Raw genomic sequence first — 23,431 nt, forward strand, 5'->3', positions numbered from 1 at the left:
CTGGGGTGCATATATCTTTTCAGGTTAGTGTTTCCATTTTTTCTGGATATATGCCAAGGAGTAGAGCTGCTGGATCGTATGGTAGTTCTGTTTTTATTTTTTTGAGGAGCCTCTATACCATGTTCTACAGTGACTGCACCAGTTTACATTCCCACCAGCAGCAGATAAGAGTTCCATTTTTTCCACATCCTTGCCAACATTTATTATTTGTGTTCTTTTTGATGACAGCCATTCTGACAGGTGTGAGGTAATGTTTCATTTTGGTTTTGAATTTCCCTGAGGAATAGTGATATTGACCACCTTTTCATGTGCCCATTATCCATTTGTATGTCTTCCTTGGAAAAATGCCTCTTCGGTCTTCTGCGTATTTTTTGATTGGGTTATTTGGGGACTTTTTTGATGTTGAGCTTTATGAGCTGTTTATATATTTTGAATATTAACCCCTTATTGCTCATGGTATTTGCAGATATTTTCTCCTTTTCAGTAGCTTTTGGTTTCATCTTGTCTGTGGTTTCCTTTGCTGGCAAAAAGCTTTTATGGATTAATTAGGTTCCATTTGCTTATTTTTGTTTTGAAAGATAGACCCAAAATATTTTGCTATGATTTATATCAAAGAGTGTTCTGCCCATGTTCTCTTTTAGGAGGTTGTGGTTTCCACACTTGTATTTAGATGTTTAATCCATTATGAGTTTATTTTTGTATATGGTGTGCAGAGATTTTATGTCATTCTTTTACATGTTGCTGTCCAGTTTTCCCAGCACCACTTATCGAAGAAATTGTCTTTTCTCCATTGTATATTCTTGCCTCCTCTGTTGTAGGTGAGTTGACTGTGGCTGTGCGGGTTTATTTCTGGGCTCTGTTCTGTTCCATTGTTCTGTGTGTCTGGTTTTGTGCCAGTGCTAATATATTTCGAAACTGTAGCTTTGTAGTATAGTCCGAAGTCTGGGAGGATAGCTTTGACAATATAGGGCTTTTTGTGATTCTGTATAAATTTTAGATTCATTTGTGCTAGTTCTGTGCGAAATGTCATGGGTATTTCAGTGGGGATAACATTAAGTCTGTAGGTTGCTTTGGGTAGTATGGCCATTTTAATAATATTAATTCTTCTGATCCAAGAGCACAAAATATCTTTTCACTTCTTTATATCATCTTTAGTTTCCTTTCTCAGCGTTTTATAATTCTCAGAGTATAGGCTTTCATTTCCTTGGTTAAGTTTATTCCTAGGGCATTTTATTCTTTTTGATGTAATTTTAAATGGGATTTTTTTTTACTTTTTGATAGTTCGTTAATATTGTATAAAAAGCATTAGATTTCTGTATATTAATCTTGTATCCTGCAAGTTTACTGAATTCATTTGTTCTAATAGCTTTTTGGTGGAGGCTTTAGGGTTTTCTGTATTAAAGTATAACGTATCTGTAAATAGTGACAGTTTTACTTCATCCCTTCCAACATGGGTGCTTTTTCTTCCTTCCTCCCTTCCCTTCCTCTGATGTTGTGGCTTGGACTTCCAGTACTATTTATGTTACATCAAAGAAGCAAAAGTGGACATCTGTGTCTTGTTCCTGAATTTGGAGGAAAGGCTTTCAGCTTTTCATTGTTGTGTATGATGATAGCTGTGGGTTTGTCATAAGCAGTCTTTATTATGTTAAGGTATGTTCTCTTTATACCAACTTGGAGAATTTTTGTCAATGTATATTTAATTTTATTAAATGCTATTTCTGTATCTATTAAGATGATCATGTGATTTTTGTCCTTCCTTTTGTTGATGTGGTGTGTCACACTGATTGAACTGTGAATATTGAAGCATCTTTGTGTCCCTGGGATAAATCCCACTTGATCATTGTGTATGATCTTTTTATTTATTTTTTTGGATTGTTGCAATATTTTGTTGAGTTTTGCATCTATATTCATCAAAGACATTGGCCTGTAGTTTTCCTTTTTTGTAGTGTATTGGTGTGATTTGGGTATCAGGATAATGATAGCCTCAAAGAATGAATTTGGGAGAGTTTCTTCCTCTTCAATTTTTTGGAATAATTTAAAAAGGTTGAGTGTTAAATCTTTGTAGTTTGCTAGAATCCCCCTGGGAAGCTGGTCCTGGACTTTTGTTTCCTGGGAGTTTTTTTTTTTTTTTTTTAATATGTAACTTTTACTTATTTTTACGTATTTTAATTTTTAATTTTTACTTATTTTCTATTATTTTTGGCTGTGCTGGGTCTCTTGCTGCACAGGCTTTTCTCTACTTGCAGCACGTGGGCTTCTCATCGCGGTGGCTTCTCTTGTTGGGAAGCATGGACTCTAGGCCGCGCGGGCTTCAGCAGTTGAGGACCCTGGGCTCTAGGGCACAGGCTCAGTAGTTGTGATGCAGAGGCTCAGTTGCCCTGCGGCATGTGGGATCCTCCTGGACCAGGGATCGAACCTGTGTCTCCTGCATTGGCAGGCAGATTCTTCACCACAGAGCCACCAGGGAAGCCTTCTGTGAGTTTTTTACATAACAAATACAATTTCACTACTAGTGTTTAGTTTGTTCAGATGGTTTGTTTCTTATTGATTTCAGTCTTGCCAATTTTTATGTTTTTTTAGAAATTTGTCCGTTTCTTCTGGGTTGTCCAGATTGCTGGAATATGACTCTTGATAGTATCCTCTTATGTTTTTCTCTCTCTGTGGTATCAGTTGTAATTTCTCCTCTTTTATTTCTTATTTTGATTATTTTGGGTTCTCTCTTCTTGGTGAGCCTGGCTAAAGGTTATCAGTTTCTCATTATCTTTTCAAGAAACTAACTCTTGTTTTCATTGATATTTTCTATTGTTTTTTAAAATTTTGTATTTATTTATTTATGGCTGTGCTGGGTCTTCATTACTGCACTGGCTTCTCTCTAGTTGTGGCAAGCGGGGGCTACTCTGTTGCAGTGCGTGGGCTTCTCACTGTGGCGGCTGCTCGTCGCAGAGCGTGGGCTCCAGGGCACGGGGCTGCAGTCGTTGCAGTGTCAGGGCTCTTAGAGCACGGGTGTGGTAGACCAGGGATTGAATCTGTTGCAGCTTCAGGGCTCTTAGAGTACGGGCGTGGTAGACCAGGGATTGAATCTGTGTCTCCTGCATTGGCGGGTGATTCTTCACCACTGAGCCACCAGGGAAGCCCTGTTGTTTTTTTTTCTTTAAGATCTGTTTTATTCCTTCTCTTTTTGATCTTTATTATTCCCTTGCTTCTGCTAACTTTGCATTGTTTTCTTTTTCTAATTCCTTTAGGTGGTAGGTTTGCTTGAGACTTTTCTTACTTTTCAAGGAAGTGAAGGCCTCTCTCAGGAAGGCCTGTATCACTATAAGCTTCTCTCTTAGATCGTTTTTTCTGCATCCCATAGATTTTTGGAGAGTCGTGTTTCCATTTTTATTTGTCTCAAGGTATTTTCTGGTTTCCTTTTTGATTTCTCTATTGATCTGTTGTTTTTTTAGTAGCATATCATTTAATCTCCACATGTGAGTTCTTTTCCTGTTTTTCTTTCTGTAATTGATTTCTAGTTTCATACTATTGTGGTTGGAAAAAATACTTGGTATAATTTCTATCCTCTTAACATGTGATCTGTTCAGGAGAACATTTCATGTGCACTTGGAAAAAAAAAGTCTGTATTCTGCTTTTTTCGGACATAATGTCCTTGTAGATATCTAATATATTCAGATCGTCTATAATGTGTCATTTAAGGCCATTGTTGCCTTATAGCTTTCCTGTCTGGATGATCTGTCCATTGATAAAAGTGGGCTGTTAAAGTCCCCTTCTGTCACTGTGTTATTGTCAGCTTCTCCCTTTAGGTGTGTTAGTATTTGCTTTACATGTTGAGGTGCTCTGTCTTGGATGCATATATGTTAAACATTATGGCTTGTTCTTGTATTGATCCCTTATCATTATAGAATGCCCTTCTTTGTCTTCTGTTATAGCCATTGTTGTAAAGTCTATTTTGTCTGATAGGAATATTTAGCCCATTGACATAGTAATTATTGATATAGATATGTACTTATTGCATTTTATTACTTGTTTTCCAGTTGTTTTGTAGTTCTCTGTTCTTTTTGTTTCTTCCTTTGTGGTTTAGGGAGCTTCTCTGGTGACTCAGATGGTAAAGAATCTGCCTGCAGTACGAGAGACCTGGGTTCAATTCCTGGATCCAGACGATCCCCTGGAGAAGGGAATGGCAACCCACTCCAGTATTTTTGCCTGGAGAATCCCATGGACAGAGGAGCCTGGCGGGCTACAGTCTATGGGGTAGCAGAGTCGAATATGACTGAGCAACTAAGCCTTTGTGGTTTAATGATTTTATTTAGCAGTATGCTTGTATTCCTTTCTTTTCAGTTTTTGTGTATTTGTTGTTTTTTTTTTTTTAATTTGTGATTACCTTGGGGTTCATATATGTTGACCTATATTTCCTTGTTTTAAACTGGCTGTCATATGGGTTCAAACACATTCTGAACATTCTACATTTCTGTTCCCCTCCTCCATATTTTGATGTCGTATTTTATATCTTCCTATTTCATGTTTATTGTAGTTACAGTTGCTTTCACATTTTTTTGTCTTTTAATCTCCATACTGCTCAGTTCAGTTGTTGGTCCTCAGTCCTTACTCTGTATTTATTTCTTCTCTATAGGTTCTTACTTCTTTTCCACTTAGAGAAAACCCTTAATATTGATGAAATCTTTCAGTGTTTGCTTGTCTGAGAAGTTCTTGTTCTCTCTTTCAGTTCTAAATGGTAATCTTGCTGGGCAGAGTACTCTAGGTTGCAGATCATGCCACTCCCTTCTGGCCTGCATGGTTTCTGCAGAGAAATCAGCTGATAGTCTTATGGGTGGGGATTCTGTTTTCTTTTTTCTTGCTGCCTTTAGAAGCCTCTCTCTACCTTTTGCCATTTTAATTATGTTTTCTCTTGGTATGGGTTTCCTTCAGTTCAACTTGTTTGGGGTCCTCTGTACTTCCTGTTCCTGGATATCTTATTTCCTTCAGGTTTGGAGAGTTTTCAGCCATAATCACCTCAGCTGCATTTTCGATGCCCTGCTCTCTTCTGTCTTCTCCTGTAATGTGAATGTTGGTTATTTAATGTTATTTCAGAGATTTCTTATACTGATTTCATTTTTAAAAATCGGATTTTCTTTTTGCTGTTCTGATTGGATGATTTCCATTTTTCTGTCTTTCAGATCATATATGTGTTCTTTTGTATCACTTAGTCTGCTATTCATTCTTTTTAGTGTGGTGTTTTTTTTTTTTTGGCAGCTATTGAATTCTCTTCAGATTGGGTCTTTTTAAATATTTTCTAGTTCCTTTTAAAAATTCTCACTATGTTCATCTATTCTTTTCCCTAAATTCAATTAACATTTTTATTAACAATGTTCTAAATTCTTTACCTGGTAAATTGTTTATTTCTGTTTCATTATTTGTTTTTTTAGGGTTTTTTTCTCTTGTTCCAATTGAGAGCAGTTCCTCTGCGTTTTTGTTTTGCTTAACTTTATCTGTCACTGTGAATTTAGGTGAAACAGTTAGCTCTTGTGGTCTTAAAGGGGTGTTCTGATTTGGGAGCATCCTTATACAGACTGCGTGTGCCCAGTGTCTCCACTGGGAGAGCTGGATTCCCTCAGATATCCCCTCAGCAGGGGGTGGGGCTGGAGCTGGGTGTGAGGCAGACCTTTGCCCCTGCCCAGTGGCTGGCACCCTGCTGGGACAGGATCTGATCCAAGTTGCTGGAGGCAAGGGTCGGGCCCAGGCTGGCTCTGTTCTCTGCAGGTGTGTGTTTTCCCCTCTCCCTGCGTTGGAAGCCTTGCCCCAGAGCCGGGAAGTACTGACCAGAGTGGCACCCACGTGGACCCTCTGCAGGCAGAGGTCTGAGCTGTCTGCCTGCCGGAGCTGCACTTGTTCCCTTGCTCTGCTCACACGCAGCCTCACGTGCATGTCCCCCTGGCCCCTCACAGCCCATCACTGTGCCCAGCCTCCACCACTCGTCATAGGGCCACCCTGCAGGGTCCCTGGGGCCTGTGTGTAGTCTCCGGGTATATCCTGCGGGAGCTGTGGGGTAGAGGCTGCTGTCAGAGTGCTAGGCTCCTTCTGATGCGCCACTTGAGTAAGTGCCAACCGTGACTGCTGCCCCCAAGCAGGCTCTGCCCCAGGCCCGGGTTGCCCCTGGACCCTGTGCCTGGTGGAGGATGCGGAGCGGAGGTATATGCCCAGGCGGGGAACCTGGCAGCCACTAGAGCGCTCGTCCAACTGCCCCCTCTGCCCTGCTCTCCCTGTGGGGGTACATAAGCCGGCATGCGCGCGCGAGCGCACACACACACACACACACCATTTTAATTTTCTTTTGGGGAGTTATCTATACTCTTTATTCTCTTTCATATTGAATTGTTGTTTTTTTAATTGATAAAATCTGTGATATGAGTTGTAAATAACTTTTCCCCAGTTTGTCTTTAACATTGTGTACATTGGTTTTTTTGCTAAGTATAAACTTTGATTTTTATGTAGTCAGATTTTTCTTTTTTGGCTTCTGGAATTTGTGTCATGCTTAGATTTTCCTTGTTCTCCTGAGAATTCCTTACCACAGTTTATTCTGATATTTTAGGGTTTCATTTTTACACGTAAATCTTTGATTCTCTTCAAATTTATCCTTGTAAGAAGATGTGAATTGATTCAAATCATTTTCCAAATGGCTCTCCATCTGGAAAACGCTGTTAATAGATTTGAGGTTCTAACTTCATTGTATTAAATTTCTGTGGGTTTTTAAGTCTTACTTCTGAATTTTCTGTTCTTTTCTATTCACTCATTATTTATGCACCAGGATCACACCATTTTAATATCTGGTTTAGCTAATCTCCTCTCATTGGGATAGGAGGAATTTCTTAACCTGCAGTCCACGTGCAGAGCTTGTAGGGGACAGAAAAAGTCTACAAATCTAGTGAAATTCTACTTACGATTTTGGGTATATAGTATATGTGTATGATGTCTTTTCTGGGGAGAAATGCATAGGTTTCATTAGATTCTCAAATAGGTCCATGGCTCAAAAAATGTCAAACCCCAGACCTAGAAAAGTGTTTGAGCCATATACCTGTAAGACAATCCATGGATATTATTTTTATAGTCATATTTCTTTATGAACCAGATATAAGTAATGGCTTGTACACACACTGAATAATATCTGGAAGATACATAAGTTGATAACATCAGTTGTCAGAAGTTGGGAACTCGTGGTTTAGAAATAGTGGGAAGGAGATTTCATTATTACATCCTTTTGTATCTTTGATCTTTATCCACATGATTGTATTGGCTTTTCTTTTAAAAAGGTGACTCAAAATTTAAAAAATTAAGGTGATGAATTGGATGACTCTTCCATGTTGTCCCAAGAAGGAGTTCTGTGGAGGGAGGGCTTGGTCATTTACTACTGGCTTTTTTATATTACAGAACGCAACGTAGACTTGTTAGAAGGTAACCTAACAAACAACTTCTTTGTTAGGTTACCTTCCAAGCCACTGTCAGATACACCACTTCTGAGCCAGATGTTTTTTAAAACAGTAAAAAAAATGAACTGTGAGGTGGTTGTGTATGTAAAACACCTAGTACAAATGGTAGTCTCCTTTTACGACATCATCTTTTCTTTCTCCAGGGAGTCTGAAGATACAGTACTGCTGGTCCTCAAAGAAATCTACCAAACCCAGGGTATCTTCCTTGATCAGCCTTTACAGTAAAAATGAACCACCTAAGGCTGCTTAATGTAAGTTTTTAAATGTCATGTATGTAGCATTATTCCTATATAACATGTGGAGCCTCAAAAGCTGCTTGGAAATGTACTTTTTGTTGCTTGTCACGAAGATCTAGGTTATTACTAATTTTTAGAGGGACTCTGGTTAAAATTCATGGGAAAAAAGCACTGGAGGCCATTTAGAGAAAGGTTAGTGTGTGTTTTGCTAGCAACTTGGTCCAGTAACACTTGTCATTTTTAGGATCTAAACTCAGAATCTTCATGGTTCTGACCGTCTAAAAGTTACCATGACAACATTTACAGCTTTAAGTACATACAGTCCATTCTGGGATTTACATTGTTATTGTTGTTCAGTCGCTAAGTTGTGTCCAACTCTTTGCGACTCCATGTTCTGCAGCACAACAGCCTCCTCTGTCCTCTGCTGTCTCCTGGAGTTTGGTCAAATCTATGTCCATTGAGTCAGTGATGCCATCTAACCAACTCATCCCCTGCCGCCTTCTCCTCCTCTTGCTTTCGGTCTTTCCCAGCATCGAAGTATTGGAGCTTCAGCATCAGCCTTTCCAGTGAATATTCAGGGCTGGTGTTCTTAAGGATGGACTGGTTTGAGCTCCTTGCAGTTACAACAGTTTCAGCTTTAAGTATAGACAGCCCAACCTGGGATTTACATTACTCAGCCTTGTATATATGTATTAATAGTTAGAAAGCTTGTGTGTCAGACTCTGGCATTCTCTCTGGTTACCTTCAGCGTGATGACCTCTCTTCCACTTTCTCCCCTAGATGGACACTGAGGGATCCTTCCCCAGAAAACCTGCCTCTTTGTTCCCGCGTTTTCCTCTCAGCTATGTCGTTCCCTGCATGTTGCCTGCCACTTACTCACCACTGGGGTCTCTGGAAGATAATCTTCCTCTCTGGAAGCAAGTGGAAAAGCAAAGGGAAGACCCTGTTACTTTTTACCACTGGCTTCACAGAAACATTCGCCATTCTTTCTTCATGGCTGTGGGTAGTCTGTATCTTTAATTCTCTGATGGTATTTACATACCACACTCTATTGCTTATTACTTGAGATGGTATAAAGCCTGCCTTGAGTTTGTTTTGGGTTGGGTGTAAATTTTACTAGGTTATTGTTTATCTTTAGAGAATATTCTAATCTGGTAGTGGGCTCCTGAGACTCAGAAGCCATTCTGGGTCTGCTTATGGTCATGGGTGTTCTCTGCGTTGGAAGGCTAGATCTAAGTGGAGGAGGGAGACTGGTGGGCAGTCAGATTCCCTCCAGCCAACTTTTGTTTTCTACACGTACTGTATGAAGAAAGACTAAAATTATAAATACTGTTTACTTTCTATAGTTGACTGACAAGATTTATTGCTAGGACTCACAGAGGATGTTCATTGTTTTTACAGCTGTTTGAGCTGCTCTAAGAGTCTAAAGTGGACAGTTTAGTTTCCATCAGGTACATCTTTATAAAGATATTACATATCCTAGACTTGCCTTTTTATATCATATCATACTTCAAACTGGGAGACTCTAGATGAAGTCCAACCTAGTTATTTGTTAGTTCTTAAGTTTAGGGTAAAGTTATAAATGCTGACAAACCTGCAGTTACACAGCTTTGACTGCTTATGAAGTGATGAATAAAACCTTTTAGTGGTGTGTTCATGGTGGAACAACTTGTGAAAGCCATCTGCCACATCTGCTTGTGTGAAGGGAGTGTTGAAGACTGTTCTCTTTAAACAGACACTGTTGCCTCTGAGTCCCCGCAGTGCAGGGAACAACTGGACAGGCCCCGGCACAGGCAGCGCTGGGGGAGGGGTGGGTCTGCCCAGGGGGAGATGTTTCTCATTCCGAAAGAGAAACCTGGCTCTGGGGCTAGGAACAGCTGCCGCAGTCAGTGTCAGAGGTGCAAGAGAGATGGGTGAATGTAGACCCCCGGCGTTTACCATTCACACACGCCATCGCTGTGACAGCATAAGGTTGGGGTACTGGTGAGAGCCTGGCCTCTGTGTCCATCTGCTTACAGACTAATGCTGACCAAGCCACTAAGACGTTTCAGCTCTATGAGATGCTTTATTTACTACATAAACTCCGAGACCGAAATAAGGGTTACTGAGAATGAGGTAGCATTCAATGTAAAGGGGAAGCTTTCATCAAGTTGTTGTCTTCAAATTTAAATTTACTCTTCCTATTAACAGAGTAAGTAAATCGTAAGAGTAAGCCAGAGGACAAGCAAGAGTGAGTCCCTGTAACCAAAGATGAACAGCATCACCCCGGATTGTTAGATAAACCACTGTTTATACTAAGAAGTGTTTCCTTCCTGGTGGTGAAGGGCAGGTGACTGGAAAAGAGCTTTATATCCTGTGTATCCCCGTGTTGGTATCATGGATGCACTTACACAGGGTACTAAGCTTGACTTAAATTCCTTATTCAGTTGTATATTTTTTGCACTACTTCAGTTGTATCATGTGCAATCTCTTGACCAAGCCTATTTTTAAACTCTGGTAGAGTATCATTTTATACATATTCCCAGCTGCAGAATTGGTATTGCTTATTCTCAGCAAGAGAGATTGTTTGCATGGAAAGATTAATAGCACTGATTAGCTTTCTAATATTTTGCACTTTTTGAAATGTTTGTTTTTTATGTGATTATATTTAAAACTTTAGTAAATAATGAAATAAAACCAATTTGACCAGTTGCCTACTTCTACCTGGTTCATCCATCAAAGACCAAAGAGAATCAGTACAATAACCATTTTCTCCTCCCTTTTGTGTTACTAAAACAAGTTTAAAAAAAGTACTGGACAAAGAACGGACATTCGGGTTCTTTTCCCCTTGACTTTAAAGTACGGTGATTATAAGGTAAATATTGAGAGCTCTTTGGTATTATTAACATCAGCCACTGCTGGAGACAGTTGAGTCACTTATGTTAGAAGGGGAATCCAGTGTTTAACTTTGAAATGTTTCAGTTCTCAAATGGAACTTTAAGTGCAAAGCCCACATTCACCATTTTATTTGCATATTGCATTTACATAAGGAAAAGGTGCACTGAAAATGTTATAGAAAGAAATACACAAAACAAGGTCATATTAAAGTACGGTCAGCATAAAGAGAAGGGTGGTTTCAGGTTCCGTGCATCAGTTCCGACCACGTCCCATAACTGTTCCTCATGGCCCACTGGGGACAGGACAGGAGACGCTGATATGTCCTCCAGATAAGTCTCTGAGCGCCCTCCTGCCTCAGCCACGTGGCAGGGTGGGTGTGTTCGCACAGGTCTACAGCCGTGACTGGAGGTAGAGCGGCTCCTGAGCTCGGCTCAGCACAGGTGCGGCAGGAACCGGGATCTGCTGTCGGTACTGAATCGACGCTCCTGACCATTTTCTTGTTTACTGTGTTTACTCAGTAATTCAGCAAATTATCAAATCACTTATGTTCACAGAATTCAGAAGGGACAGCACTATTTAGCTGGACTTGGATAAGCATAACAGTGGTAAATTAGCCAGAATTGGACATTCTCCCATTTCAGGGGTGGAATTGTCCCACCAGAGAAAGTAAACAGAAGTAAAATAATTTAATTGCTCATGCCCTGGATTTTAAGATTCTGAGCTATGGAAAGTGGAAATTAAGTTTTGGTAATCAATGCTAGTGTCTAGGATAAAGTGACGCTAAGGTAAATGCTTCTTTGTGACATAATCCTTCTAAGAGCGTACTGAAGTTACATGTGAAAACACTGGATCTTGGGATACCAATCTGGTGGACCAGACTCGTAAGCTGTTGGGGAACTATGCATGGCAAACAGTAGTGAAAAAGGACTTCGACCCCTCTTGATAAATCCCTGTGCACCGTGCGCCGGGGCAAAACTGCATCAGCCTGTGGGCGTCTGTCCTCACCTGTCCTCAGGAGGTGAAGGTCAGACATTCTTGTCCTGGGCGTGGGGAGAGAGGAGGTCCGATGGGCCTGTTCTCCAGGGAGGCGGCTCCAGGGTCTAAACACAGAAAGGCTGCGGGTCGCGGGGCTGCTTCTGCGGGGCAGGAAGAGCAGGGCTGAGGGGCAGCGGCCTGTGGCACTCGGCGTCTGTCAGCGGAGGGTAGTACTGCCTGTAGCAGCTGTACGCGAACGTCAGGCCAATGGCGGATCCAGCCAGGACGTCTGGACGAAGACAGAGGAGATGGCTTTCCCTCACTCACAAGTCATGCTTGCTGGTGGAGGGAGCTTGACCCTCCAAGGCTACTCTGCAAAACCCCTACATTCCAGGGTTATGGTTTTGGGGGATTTTCTTAGTTTTATCATATAGCTGCAGTATTGTCATTATCAAGCCGTTCCCTTAAACACCAAATCAAAACACATCTTTAGTTAGGTAAGTATAACAAGGCATATTCTGAGTTCACTGCATTGAGTTTTTTAGTTTGGAAGAATAACAGATTCATTGAATACTATAAAAAACTCCTCATCACCATTCAAAGGGTTCTAGAGGAAGGAATAAACTCTAGGAGTTGCCTCTCTTTGTAAAAATTTAGTTTATTCTTCAGAACAGCTCTTAAGGGCCTCTAGCTGATACTGTCAGCTTTTTTTGTTTTTTTTTTTTTGTTTTTTTTGAATTTTGGGCTTTCTCTGCAGATACTCTGTAATTTGGATGATTTACTATATCATTCAACTTAAATTTCTTTGGTTTAATTACAATTTTATGTTTTCTTACATTTTACTTCCATTACTGAACAAAAACCTTGACAGTGAAGTTGATTTTTAAGGTAGTAAGTAAACTGAACTTTGAGGTTGGTTGTAAAAAATTTCTTGATTTTTTCCTGAACTTACGATGCTTCAAAGTAATGGGAAAATTAGGATGTCCCTCTTTGGTAATCTGTTTAAAAGATAACAGTGTGCTTTCTCATTTTCCATGTAGCAATAAACCACACTCTCAGTTCAGATCCAGACCATCCTCTGCACACTTGTCTGTTCACTCAGCAGACACCTGGGGGTGTGTCCCATGCCACGTGCGGGGGACAAATGACGGGAGAACCATGGAGGGTCCACGGCCTGGAGGCCTGTGATGCTTACCCTGCCAGTGATGCTTGTAGTCACAGGTGCGGGACAGTGCAATCACAGCTGCAAAGAGTAGGGGTGACAGAAAGGAACAGAATCTCCAAGATTTCCCTCGGCCTCTTGGTGTGAAGCAGTGTAACTTCCCCGCCAGGTAGAAGGATGCGAAGGCCAGACCAGCAAATGCAACTAGAAGAGGGGAAAACGTCTTTTAAAGGAAAAGAAGAAGACAGGGTTATGAACATGTTCTTAGCCCTTTTTGTAGCTTCTGGTGTAGATCACTGATCGAGACTGTCAGTTACGAGGGAGGAGAAAACAAGGGAAAATGAAGGATTATCTCCCAAAGTGAGTGACATTTACCCGGAAGAGAGTTTTTGGACTCCTAGTGATGGGACTTCACTTCCCAGTGCCTCCATTTCCTCGTATATAAATGGGAATCATAAAAATAACAGAAGCCATCTCATTGGGCTAATATTGCTGTCAAATGAGACATGAATCTAAAATGCTTTTGGAAGCACCTGACTATATAGTAACTCTTCCATGCTGCTAAGTTGCTTCAGTCGTGTCCAACTCTGTGCGACCCCAGGGACGGCAGCCCACCCGTCCCTGGGGTTCTCCAGGCAAGAACACTGGAGTGGGTTGCCATTTCTTTCTCCAATGCATGAAAGTGAAAAGTGAAAGTGAAGTCACTCAGTTGGGTCCGACTCTTAGCGACCCCATGGACTGCAGCCCACCAGGCTCCTCTGTCCATGGGATTTTCCAGGCAGGAGTACTGGAGTGGGGTGCCACTGCCTTCTCCGAACTCTTCCATAAAGGCTGGTTAGTATTTTTACGACTAGCACGAGATTGCAGGATTTAGGCAGGATAATACAGTAATAATAAAATGTTCAAATTTCATGAAGGGAAACTACGTCCTCTGTCCTTAAATGTTTAATACTTGAGGTTCAAGCTTGTTATTAAAGAACGGGGGCTCTCTGACTTCTAGATACAAGAACAAGACTGCGTGAGATGTTCCCATCCTCACAAGTTAGTTCCCCTGGGTTAAATTCAATGATTAAAAAAAACAGAACAGGGATGTAGAGTTCACATGGTATTCATACAGGAAGAATGGCCACTGGGGAAGCTCTTACGGCCCTCATTCACCACGGCCTTGTCTCCTGTGCACATCAAGTCTCCATGGGCTTGCCCATCCGGGAAGCAGCGGTAGAAGAAGTCTGGGCGTGGCCTGGAAGAAATACGGCCAGGTCTGAACGTGAATCGTTTACAACTCCAGAAATTGTTCTTCGGTTGTATTAGACATCGATTAACCTATTAACTGTCAGTCAAATAGCATCCCAGGCAAAACAGTGAAACTGGACTGGATAGTCACCACTAAGAGAAAAGCCTTATTTTTCCAAGGTTAGTATTTAAATCAGAAAAAAAAAAAAAAAAAAGCGGCTGCAGCGCATAATTGTTAGGGGAAAGAGCCAGTCATGCTGCAGCTTCCTCAGGGTGCTCTGGAGGACACTGACTCTGGCACTGGGAAATGTGCTGTTCTAGGCAGAAAAGAGCCCGAGAGTCAGCCGGGCACCAAGGCAGAGGGAAGGGAAGAAGCGTTAAGAGAGAAGAGGCTCCGGAAGATAGGGCTGGGGCTGCGTGACCCGCTCTCCTGACCGGAGAGGGCTGAGACGGCAGGCGGCTGCTCGGGCACTCACCTCCCCACTATCAGTTTGATCGTGTTGGTGAAGATGCCATTCAGGGCCAGCGCCAGGCTGGCCGCTGCAAAGCAAAGAAACTCACTGTCAGTGGGTCTGCGGAGGTCCCTGTCTCGTTCAGCACAGCCACAGGGGACACTGTCTCCTGAGACAGCAGAGAGGTCAGCCTCCAGCCAGACTGGAGCATAAAAGGAACGCGGGCCTTGGTGGCCACTGCGGTGCCACAGGTGCATACAGTCCTGTGCGTACAGGTGTACCTGGGAGGTGACCCAGAGGTCACAGGTAAAAAGTAGGGTAGAGGGGAGGCAGAGTCACCTTAGGGAGTCGCAGCACATGGCCTCCACACACTGAGGCCACCAGCTCCATTGGGGGGGTGGGGAGAAGACCCGATGGCCGAGCGTGGGGGTCACTCTTACCCAGGCAGGCCTGCCGGCTGTCGGCTGCGTCCGCCGCCTTGAGACACCTGGCCAGTAGGACTGGAGCCAGCGGGGCGAGGAAGGCGATGACCTGCATGGGACACAGCGGAGCTGAGCACACGAAAGAGAACAGAATCGGCTTGAAAACAAGACCTCCGACAGCAAGAGGAGCGGAGTGACAGTAGAAGTCACACACCAGACCTGAACTGCCCCCTGCAGGTGTGGCGTCCAGGGGCCACGGCCCCGAGCTCCCCTGGCCGCCCTGAGCACTGCCCCCAGCACGTGTCCCCGAGCCAAAGCGGAGGGACATCCGCTCTCAACCCCGCCGAGAAGCACGGCGACGCGAAGCCCCGTCTAGCAGCGAACTCCCCATAAATGTCTCCGCGGAGTCGGGATGACCGCCCAACGCCCTGAAAAGCGCGGTCAGAAGGCAGGCTGGTCCTCCACGCACAAACATCGGCTTGGTGGGGAGATACTCTGCCTCCACGTACGGATTCCGGTAAAGCCACATCTCCTCAGGCTGGATGAGCCTCTGGAAGGGCGGCAGCAACTCCGTCACCCTGAAGGGGACACAAAGGAGCGGAGCGTCGGCGGCTTCTGGCGAGCGCGCGCGGAACCCGGCCGGGTCTCGGAAAGGAGGGTCGGGGGCTGAGGGACCAGGACCGGGGTCGGGGAGGGGGCCAGAGCTCAAGTCCTTACAGGAAGACCGCGAACAGCGCGAGCCGCACGCCCAGCTCGGCCGCGAGGGCCGCCGCCGCCGCCTTCCCCTTGCCCATCGCCCGGTGCGCGATCAAGGCTGACGTGGCGGCGCTGGGGGCGGGGAGTCGAGGGGCGGGGCATCACGTCGGGGGCGGGGACGGGGAAGACGGGTGGGGCGGGTCCGACAGAGGGAGGGGTCGCTCCCCACGTGTCTCTCCACCCGCCTTCCTACGCCCGCCCCGACGCTTCGTACTCACTCAGCCTCCGCTCCCGGGAAGCGCGCAAAGTGCGCGTTTTGTGTTGGCTGCGTTGCCAGGTCCAAGTTTTCCGCGGCTCGGCTAGACCTTGGGCTGCGGGGCCCACCGGCAGGTTAGACGCACGAGGTCTTCCAACCCCGCTCTGGCCCCCTCCCGCCCAGGGTGGCCTGTTGGCCACTGAGTTGTAGCAAGAAGTTACAGGCAATGAACAAGTCCATATATTTAATTTTGGAACATACAGGACAATTTATTGAAGTCAATCTCAAGCAAAATCGGAAATCAGTGGAATGTCATTAAAAATCTTCCAAATTAATCCTCACGGAAGCAAAAAAAAAAATTGAATCCCAAAGTATTTGTAAAATAAAAAAGGTAACATCTCAGTAAATAGAATGTACAAAAATTATATGTTCCTACCAGCACACACAGTAGTAAGAAGCTTAAATATTACAGGCAATCCTAATACACTGTAACTAGTCAACAATAACCTATCTATATACAGGTTAACCAAGCTTTAAACATTTCACACTATGCAATAAAACATGGGCCAATCAACAAAATCCCCCAAATATCATATATCTTGAAGTCTATGTGGCAACATCAAGTCATTATTCAGTAATGCCCTAGTGGAACGCCCCCCCAGGGAAAATGAACACTAATCCTTAGTATCAGGAGCTTCTAGCCAAGTCACAGAAACTCTAATAAAAGAGATTGACTTTTAGTGAATATTGATGCTTTGTTATTAAAGACTCAAGTCTCAAGTGATTTAGGCAAAATAACATTTCACAGGATCTACAAAGTTTATTACAGATAAACAAAGTACAGAAATAACCAATCTACAAAGGTCATTATCATAGATAAAGATCACGAGGAAATGAAAACAGAATCTGTAGGTATCTGTGGTTGTTGTGCAATATCACAAGTGGATACAAATGGATTTCTCATGTCAATTCCAATTATGCACACACCCTTATATATAAAAAGAACCTTATTATTAGCCAGTTGCAATCATCATTTAGCATCTTAGTTATCAGTGGCGATAGGATTTTCTTGTTTAACATGGAGGGCATGTGACAGCACGAATGAGATAAAGAGCAATGTTAGTGACAATGAAGGAAAAGGACATTTTATCCAGTCCACTTCTAAACTGACAAGAGTTACACCATATACACCCCTCATCTACGTCATCTGATGGATACGACAGCGGTGTGCACACATCAGGGGTCTGGTGGCTGGGAAAGGGGAACCCGAGGGTGCTTTCTTGCCAATTAGCAGATGCAGTGATGTCACACGAGAAGACGAAGGACTGAATAAAGGACTTTGGCAACTACTCTTTTCCCTTTCTCTTACACGCTAATGACTTTGAGATACTCCTGAAGGACAGGTATTTCTCTACCTCCTACCCCTTCGTACAAATGTGCCACACGCACCTGAACTTGTCACTTAAGCCATGGACTGACTGGAGAAAGAACGGAAATGAGTTTGAAACACACAGGTCACACCTGGCATTTCAGGAGTGTAACATAAGTGCAAAGTTCTTTTTTTCCCTACACAGGCATCTATTAAAAGGAAAGAAGAGGTGTTTGGGGATAGGGTTGACAAAGTAACAAAGTAAAGAACATACGTAAGAAATACTCATGTAAATGCTGCTGGTATTTCATGCAGGAGTCTCTTCCCCGACTACGTGCACTGAATCTGAGAGACCTAGTGTGGACGCTCCCGTATGCAGAACTTCGCCTCTAATCCAACTTCAAGAGGGTAAGAGACAAAACAGTGTACAAAACAATGCTTTCTACTTCATAAATTTAAAAATAATTGTAAAACAAGGAGAATCTGAGGAGTTTCAAGTACTTAAAAAACCTGAATTCAATGAGGCAGAGGTCTCAATGTTAAAGTGACTACTTCGTACCTGTGGTAAACATTATAATTCCCCTCCCTCACCCTACTGTGACCCCATTTCTCCCAGTCCCCCTCCCCAGATAAACGTTGGTAGATTTCAGTATATACAAATTTCCAGCTCTTTCGTATATGTCAGTACATGGCAAAGCTGTCTAAGTCTATTTCCGAGCCTATCTGGAAATGGAAGTGAGTTCCACTCTCTGTTTACAAATAACCGGAGACCAAGTCTAGGTGAAAGAAAGCGAAAGTCACTCAGTCGTGTCCAACTCTTTGTGACTCCATGGACTGTATAGTCCATGGAATTCTTCAGGCCAGAATACTGGAGTGGGTAGCCGTTCCCTTCTCCAGGGGATCTTCCCAACCCAGGGATTGAACCCAGGTCCCCGCATTGCAGGCGGATTGTTAACCAGCTGAGCCACCAGGGAAGCCCAAGAATACTGGAGTGGGTAGCCTATCCCTTCTCCAGGGGATCTTCCCGACCCAGGAATTGGACAAGGGTCTCCTGCATTTCAGGTGGATTCTTTACCAGCTGAGCCACCAGGGAAGCCCAAGTCTAGGTGGCCTGAGGCTAAAGGAAGTTGTTCCAAATGATCACTTCATGTCTGCTGCAGCTCCAACTCGAAGGATCTAGACACACCAGCTTTTTAAGTAATTCAAGTCTAATTTGCACTGCTCGCCAATTAAGCAACTTCCCCTGTCCCTTCGTGCTGTCCCTCCTGCAGAAGAACAACTGGTGTGAGCTTCCCAAACTGTCAGCACGCCATGGTGACCAATTTTCTCATCCTAATGGGACATGGTATACGGAAGCATCTTAACTTTAAGGTGAATGCTAAAGAAGAGCTTTCTGTTTTAAAATGAAATGAGAGACAAGCAACAAATCCCCGGGAGTCCAGAGCCTGCGCTCCACATGGCTGGCCCGTCTGCTTCCAAACTGCAGGTCTGGGCTGGACCCTGTCAGGAACACACCATGCAACAAGCTACTGTGAAGTAAGGAAACTGCTTCACGATCAGGAAAGAAAGGTATCTGATAGCCACCCTGTCTGAGAGTCCTTTATGTGATTATCTCGAGGTTGTGGGTGTCACAGCATTCTTCCCAGACCTGCTTCCAAATACTTTGTGGAAATGGCAGCAGGGAGCAGCCTTTCCCTTTCCCTATTTTATTTTTTTAGTCTTTAGATGTGTTCCTGACTTGAACACACAGAAATCTCCAAGTTTTAATGATTCTAAAAGTCAGCCTATTTTATAGCTTAGGCAAGAGCTTTTTTGAGAATTAGGATAGGGTGGGAACGTGTTAAAAAGAGAAATGAAAATAAAACCCACCTCACTCCTAACTGTAGCCCTGATTAGACAGTCAAGAAATGATTCACTTCCTCCAGCTGCTTCCGCCTTCCAGGAATGCAGCCCACCCCCCCACCCCCTGACAAGCGACAGGCAGCGCCCCACTCCCACCAGGGCCTGGAAGGTCTGGAATCTCACCTCTAGTTGTTACAGACCCAGTTTCTGAAGCGTTCTGCTGATTCTCAAAAACCTTAACATTCACTTTTTCTCTGAACCAACATAAGGTTCAAAAAAAAAAATATGACCGTTGTTATCCCATGCTGCTTGATGTTATTTCATTTTTGGATAAGAAGTAAAAACCAGCCATTTTCAGTCTGACTACAGCTCGATTTCACAGTTAGCAAATCAAATAACAACTTCCGGCTGTGAGTAAGCAACGTGTCTGTCGCAGTATTTCATGGCGAGCCACAGGCAAGCATGCTGCTCGGATACTATGCACACTGTATGGATGGATACTTCGCAAACAGAAAGCACGACTTACTCTTTGGCCTGCTTCCACAGCCTGCACCTTTAAAATACGTAAACTTCTGACACCACAAGGTGTGAGTAGAGCTCCTTGGCACTGGCAGGACTGAAAACACTTCTGAGACTGTTAGAGGACATTCCCGGACAGGGACTCCAGAGCTGCGGTCAGCGATTTTGCTTTCCAACCTGATTTCTGAAATGGCAGAACAATCCTGTTAGTCACCCCCACCCGCCCCACCTACCCACCCCGCTGTCCCCCACCCCAAATCAGAACACTCTCAGCAGAGCTCTGTTACAGATACACAAACCAAATGTGACACAATGCAGAAGTTGCATAAAAATACTTAAACCTAAGGTATTTGTAGTATACAGGATATACCCTGGCTTACCATATAAAAGTCAGATATTAAATAGCACTAAGTCCAAAACAAAGCAAGAAGATTTCATGTTGGATACTGATTCAACGCGAGTTACAGTTCAAATATTAAAGGAACTCCTTCATGTTAGTAAGTTTAGAAAAGCAAACGTTTATCATATACATATATAAAATAAAGTTTTAGTATGATAAAACATAGATTTTCTTAAGTTATTTTTTTAAAAGGACATCAAACTCTATAGTTGCTCAAGAGCAAAGTGTAGTGTTTTGGTGAGCTGTGATTCATGTGACTGGCGGCAGTCGCATTTGGTAACACGTGTAGCATCTTCTATCTTGCTCTTTCTTTTGAGACCGTATCTAATCAATACAATTACTGGAGGCTCAATAAGTTACCTCAAAATTATTTGCTGGAATCACGCAAATGGCAGTTTAGGAGCTTAAGTAAAGGAATTGTAGTGTTTGTTTTTTTGTTGTTTTGTTTTTGTTTTTTTTAAACAAAAAAAAATCCAGTATAATTGCACATATACATACAAAAAAAAAAAGAGGCACAAAACAGATTTTTTTTTTCTTTTTTCCAGAGAAGAGCTCTAAATTGATAAGAAAAAAGGGGACACACAGCACAACTGAAGGAATGTCGTGGAGCATCCATCTTCCCAGCCTTTTTGTAAGGTCACTGGGTACTTCGGGAGGGAAAATAAATGCTGCCAGGTACAGGCAATTGTAAGCAGTCAAAATTCACAGAGAAAGTTAACGTTCATTCAAGCTAACCCTAGACTTCTACTTAGTACAGTGTTACAACAAGGTCTGACAGGACTAATGGATCCATACAGGGGATCCTGGAGTAGACATATTCCTACGCATTACAAGCAAGGGAGTTGTGGGGGCAGACAGTCCGCTTCACGAGCGTCTATTCTTGCCAATACTGCTTTCTCGGGAGCTCTCCCTAAGTGCTTCCTGCAGTGAAGTGTGTTTGCGGGGCCCTTACCTACCCTGCACAAGTGCTTCCCTTCCCCAGTGGGGCGAGTCTAAGGACTGGATAACTGACAGGTAACTTGGGGAATGCCCTGACCCCTTTCACCCTCAAATGTGGAGTTAAACAGAAAGAGCTACTCAAATCACACAAATTCAAATTCATTTGTGTAGTTTCCCTGAGGAAACTGATGTCTGACCAGGAGACGGAAAATAAAACGCCCACATTCTCTCCAAGCCAGACCAGGGTCCACAGCACGCTGGACAGACAAGGGAGCTCCTCTGATCCAACTTTTGGTCCGTGCCCTTCATCTGCCTTTAGCTGCCTTTACCAGTGCCCCAGGATAATAGGAATGTCCATTCAAACACTGCATTCACATCCCACATAAATGCACTTCACCAAAATACCCATTATCATCGGAGAACATTTCAGACTCGGTGAGGCCATCCGCTTCTAGTTTCCTCCAGAAGGAAAAACCAGCAACCACATTACATACCTTTCTAGGTAAAGTCATATCAGAAAGCCCGCCGAGTTTAAGACCACAGAGGTAATATCCACTGAGGGCTTTTGTTTTCAAGAGGCCAGGTTCAGTCCTCCCAGAGCCGTCTCTAAGACCATGAGAGACACCTGGAAGGGAAAGCGAAGCCAGCCGCCCTTCTGCCCGGGAGAGGGGCCTGTGACACCGCCAGACCCTTTTCTAGAGGGCTTTCTGCAATTCCTACTTAAAACACACATGTACACACATACACTGATCAGACTATCTGAACTACGCGTCTCAGAATCTTAAAAAATGAAAATAAATAAAGGAATGATGACTACTTTTGTTTTGTACACCCATGGAACACATCCTAGACTTTAAATTTATCTCATTAACAAAAAACTTTCTTTTCTGTCTGTTCTTATTTTAAAAAGTGAAGACAGCTCTTTTTTCCCAGCTGCAAAGGCTCTGAAGCACAGTAAAAGGCAAGAAAAGACCAAGTGAATCTAACCCTCCACACAGGAATTCCCAAACCGACAGAACTGAAAACACCAGAGCCCACCACCGGCTTCGGCCTGCGGACCATCTCCCCGCTCCTGCTTTTGCAAGGCAGCACCGCTGGCCAAGGCTGCCCACGTCGCAGCGGTCTCTTCTTGCACTGACGCGTCCTCTACTTTTTTCTTTTCCTTTTTTTTCCTTTAAATAAAAAGAAGGACATTTTCCCTGCCCATTTACTCCTTGACTTCTTCTCCGTGATCCTGTGATTCCAGTTTACACTTGATCTTGCTCCAGTACTCGGGGGACACAGGGGACGCAGGGTCGTGCTCTGAGCAGCAGAGCCGGCCTTCCAGGGCGGAGGGCACCAGCGCCCCCTTCTCGTGATCTTTACAGAAGGACCGGGGGCAGAACTCGCAGAAGGCGACGGCCGCAGCGCTGCACTCGTCGCACTGGTGCCAGGGGCACTCCCACTTTCCTGGAGAGGCGGGAAGAAGGACAGAGCCCAGTGAGTGCCCGGGTCCATTGCCCGCCAAACACCCCACCTCCCACCTGCCTCTCCAGCTGGAGGCTGCGTCCGGCTGACCACAGCTCCAGGCCTTGGCCCACGAGAGGTCTGTGTGGTCCTGGCGGCGTGAGTGTGAGCTCTGCCCCCAGCTCCACACCACAAGAGCCAGCTGCCCACCTCAGGGAACACAAGACCCCAGCCCTGCCGCCCACAGGCGTCCCCCCATGCACTGAGAGTTGCTTGCTCCAGCCACTTGTCCTCTCCGCTGCCCATCGCATGGCCCACAGGGGGCTGGACGTGGCGGGGGGGGGGGGGGGGAGGCGCTCACCGTAGGGCGGCTGCGGCAGGTTAAGGCAGAGCAGGTGGTAGGCTTTGGAGCAGTCCTTCCTGTCGCACATGACCAGCTCCCCGCCATCCCCACACTGGAAACAGAAATCCTCGTGCAGCTGCTTGGGCTCCGTTTTGATTTTTCGTCGCTTCGGCTTTAGCTTAGCATTTTTGGCCTTTTCTTCAGCTGTGGAGGCACATGCCGACTGGCGGGAAAGAGGGACCATAGTTTTAATGATCACAGCGCATGAAGCGCTACGGAAAAGGAAAATCCTACAACCTCAGGTTCACTTAAATCCGTCTGTTGTCCGGTTAGATAAAACTCCAGAAGGGCTTGTCCCGTAACAGAAATGAAAGAAAAACAAGGCTTTATTGGGACTTTCCTGGTGGTCCAGTGGATGAGGCTCTGTGCCCCTACCGCAGGGGGCCTAATCCCTGGTCAGGGACTAGTCAACATGTTTTAACTAGAAGAGCCCATGTGCTGCCACAAAGAGCTGGTGCAGCCAAATTAAAAAGAAAAAGAAGGACACTGCTCTATTTTAAAAAACTGTGCTTCATTTTCACTGACTTTTGAATAGGTGCTTTTTCTTCAAAATTGCAAAGACACTGAGATATCATTCACAAACCATAAAATCCACCAATTTAAAGTGTGTAACTGGGTGGCTTTTAGGGTAAGGTGAATTTTTTAAAAATGTTTTTGAAAAGGAGTCTACTAACTTCCAGTTCAATCAGAAATACAAACATGTTCGGAACCTGACAGATGAAACCA

General features: G+C 44.1%; 3 protein-coding genes across 33 annotated transcripts in view; 1 reads left to right on the forward strand and 2 right to left on the reverse strand.

Annotated features, from left to right (window-relative positions):
* Window positions 1-22,062, forward strand: part of DDHD2 (DDHD domain containing 2) — a 38,714-nt gene extending 16,652 nt beyond the window's left edge. For 5 of the 9 annotated variants that reach the window (XM_086380276.1, XM_086380269.1, XM_086380272.1 and 2 more), the window contains exons 17-18: window positions 7,622-7,729; window positions 8,495-10,405. In XM_086380276.1, coding sequence (XP_086236402.1) covers window positions 7,622-7,703 — 82 coding nt within the window. In that variant the 3' untranslated portion in view covers window positions 7,704-7,729; window positions 8,495-10,405. Of the gene's footprint in view, window positions 1-7,621; window positions 7,730-8,494; window positions 10,406-17,471; window positions 17,565-20,462 lie in introns of those variants that run through there. The other 4 variants (XM_086380271.1, XM_086380275.1, XR_015156206.1 and 1 more) reach the window with 3 other exon arrangements.
* Window positions 10,696-19,810, reverse strand: PLPP5 (phospholipid phosphatase 5). Of its 19 annotated transcripts, none has more exons than XM_086380351.1 (8): window positions 19,525-19,810; window positions 15,810-15,902; window positions 15,345-15,413; window positions 14,854-14,944; window positions 14,438-14,501; window positions 13,844-13,968; window positions 12,762-12,932; window positions 10,696-11,855 (listed from the first exon to the last, which is right to left on the reverse strand). In XM_086380351.1, exons 6-8 carry the CDS (start codon window positions 13,908-13,910, stop codon window positions 11,692-11,694), a joined length of 402 nt encoding a protein of 133 aa, XP_086236477.1. In that variant the 5' UTR covers window positions 13,911-13,968; window positions 14,438-14,501; window positions 14,854-14,944; window positions 15,345-15,413; window positions 15,810-15,902; window positions 19,525-19,810; the 3' UTR covers window positions 10,696-11,691. The 19 variants fall into 19 exon arrangements, with proteins under 19 accessions (XP_086236477.1, XP_086236470.1, XP_086236468.1 ...); XM_086380344.1 differs by having other exon boundaries at window positions 15,335-15,413; XM_086380342.1 differs by having other exon boundaries at window positions 15,305-15,413.
* The window catches only part of NSD3 (nuclear receptor binding SET domain protein 3), a 97,931-nt gene continuing 96,173 nt past the window's right edge, over window positions 21,674-23,431 (reverse strand). For all 5 annotated transcript variants that reach the window (XM_086380238.1, XM_086380237.1, XM_086380236.1 and 2 more), the window contains 2 exons: window positions 22,664-22,868; window positions 21,674-22,305 (listed from right to left, as the gene is read on the reverse strand). In XM_086380238.1, coding sequence (XP_086236364.1) covers window positions 22,064-22,305; window positions 22,664-22,868 — 447 coding nt within the window. In that variant the 3' untranslated portion in view covers window positions 21,674-22,063. The remainder of the gene's footprint in view (window positions 22,306-22,663; window positions 22,869-23,431) is intronic.

The sequence above is a fragment of the Bos grunniens genome, chromosome 27 (genome assembly GCF_055505025.1).
Source record: "Bos grunniens cultivar Pamir isolate PY7600 chromosome 27, Bosgru_T2T1.0, whole genome shotgun sequence".
NCBI lineage: Eukaryota > Metazoa > Chordata > Mammalia > Artiodactyla > Bovidae > Bos > Bos grunniens.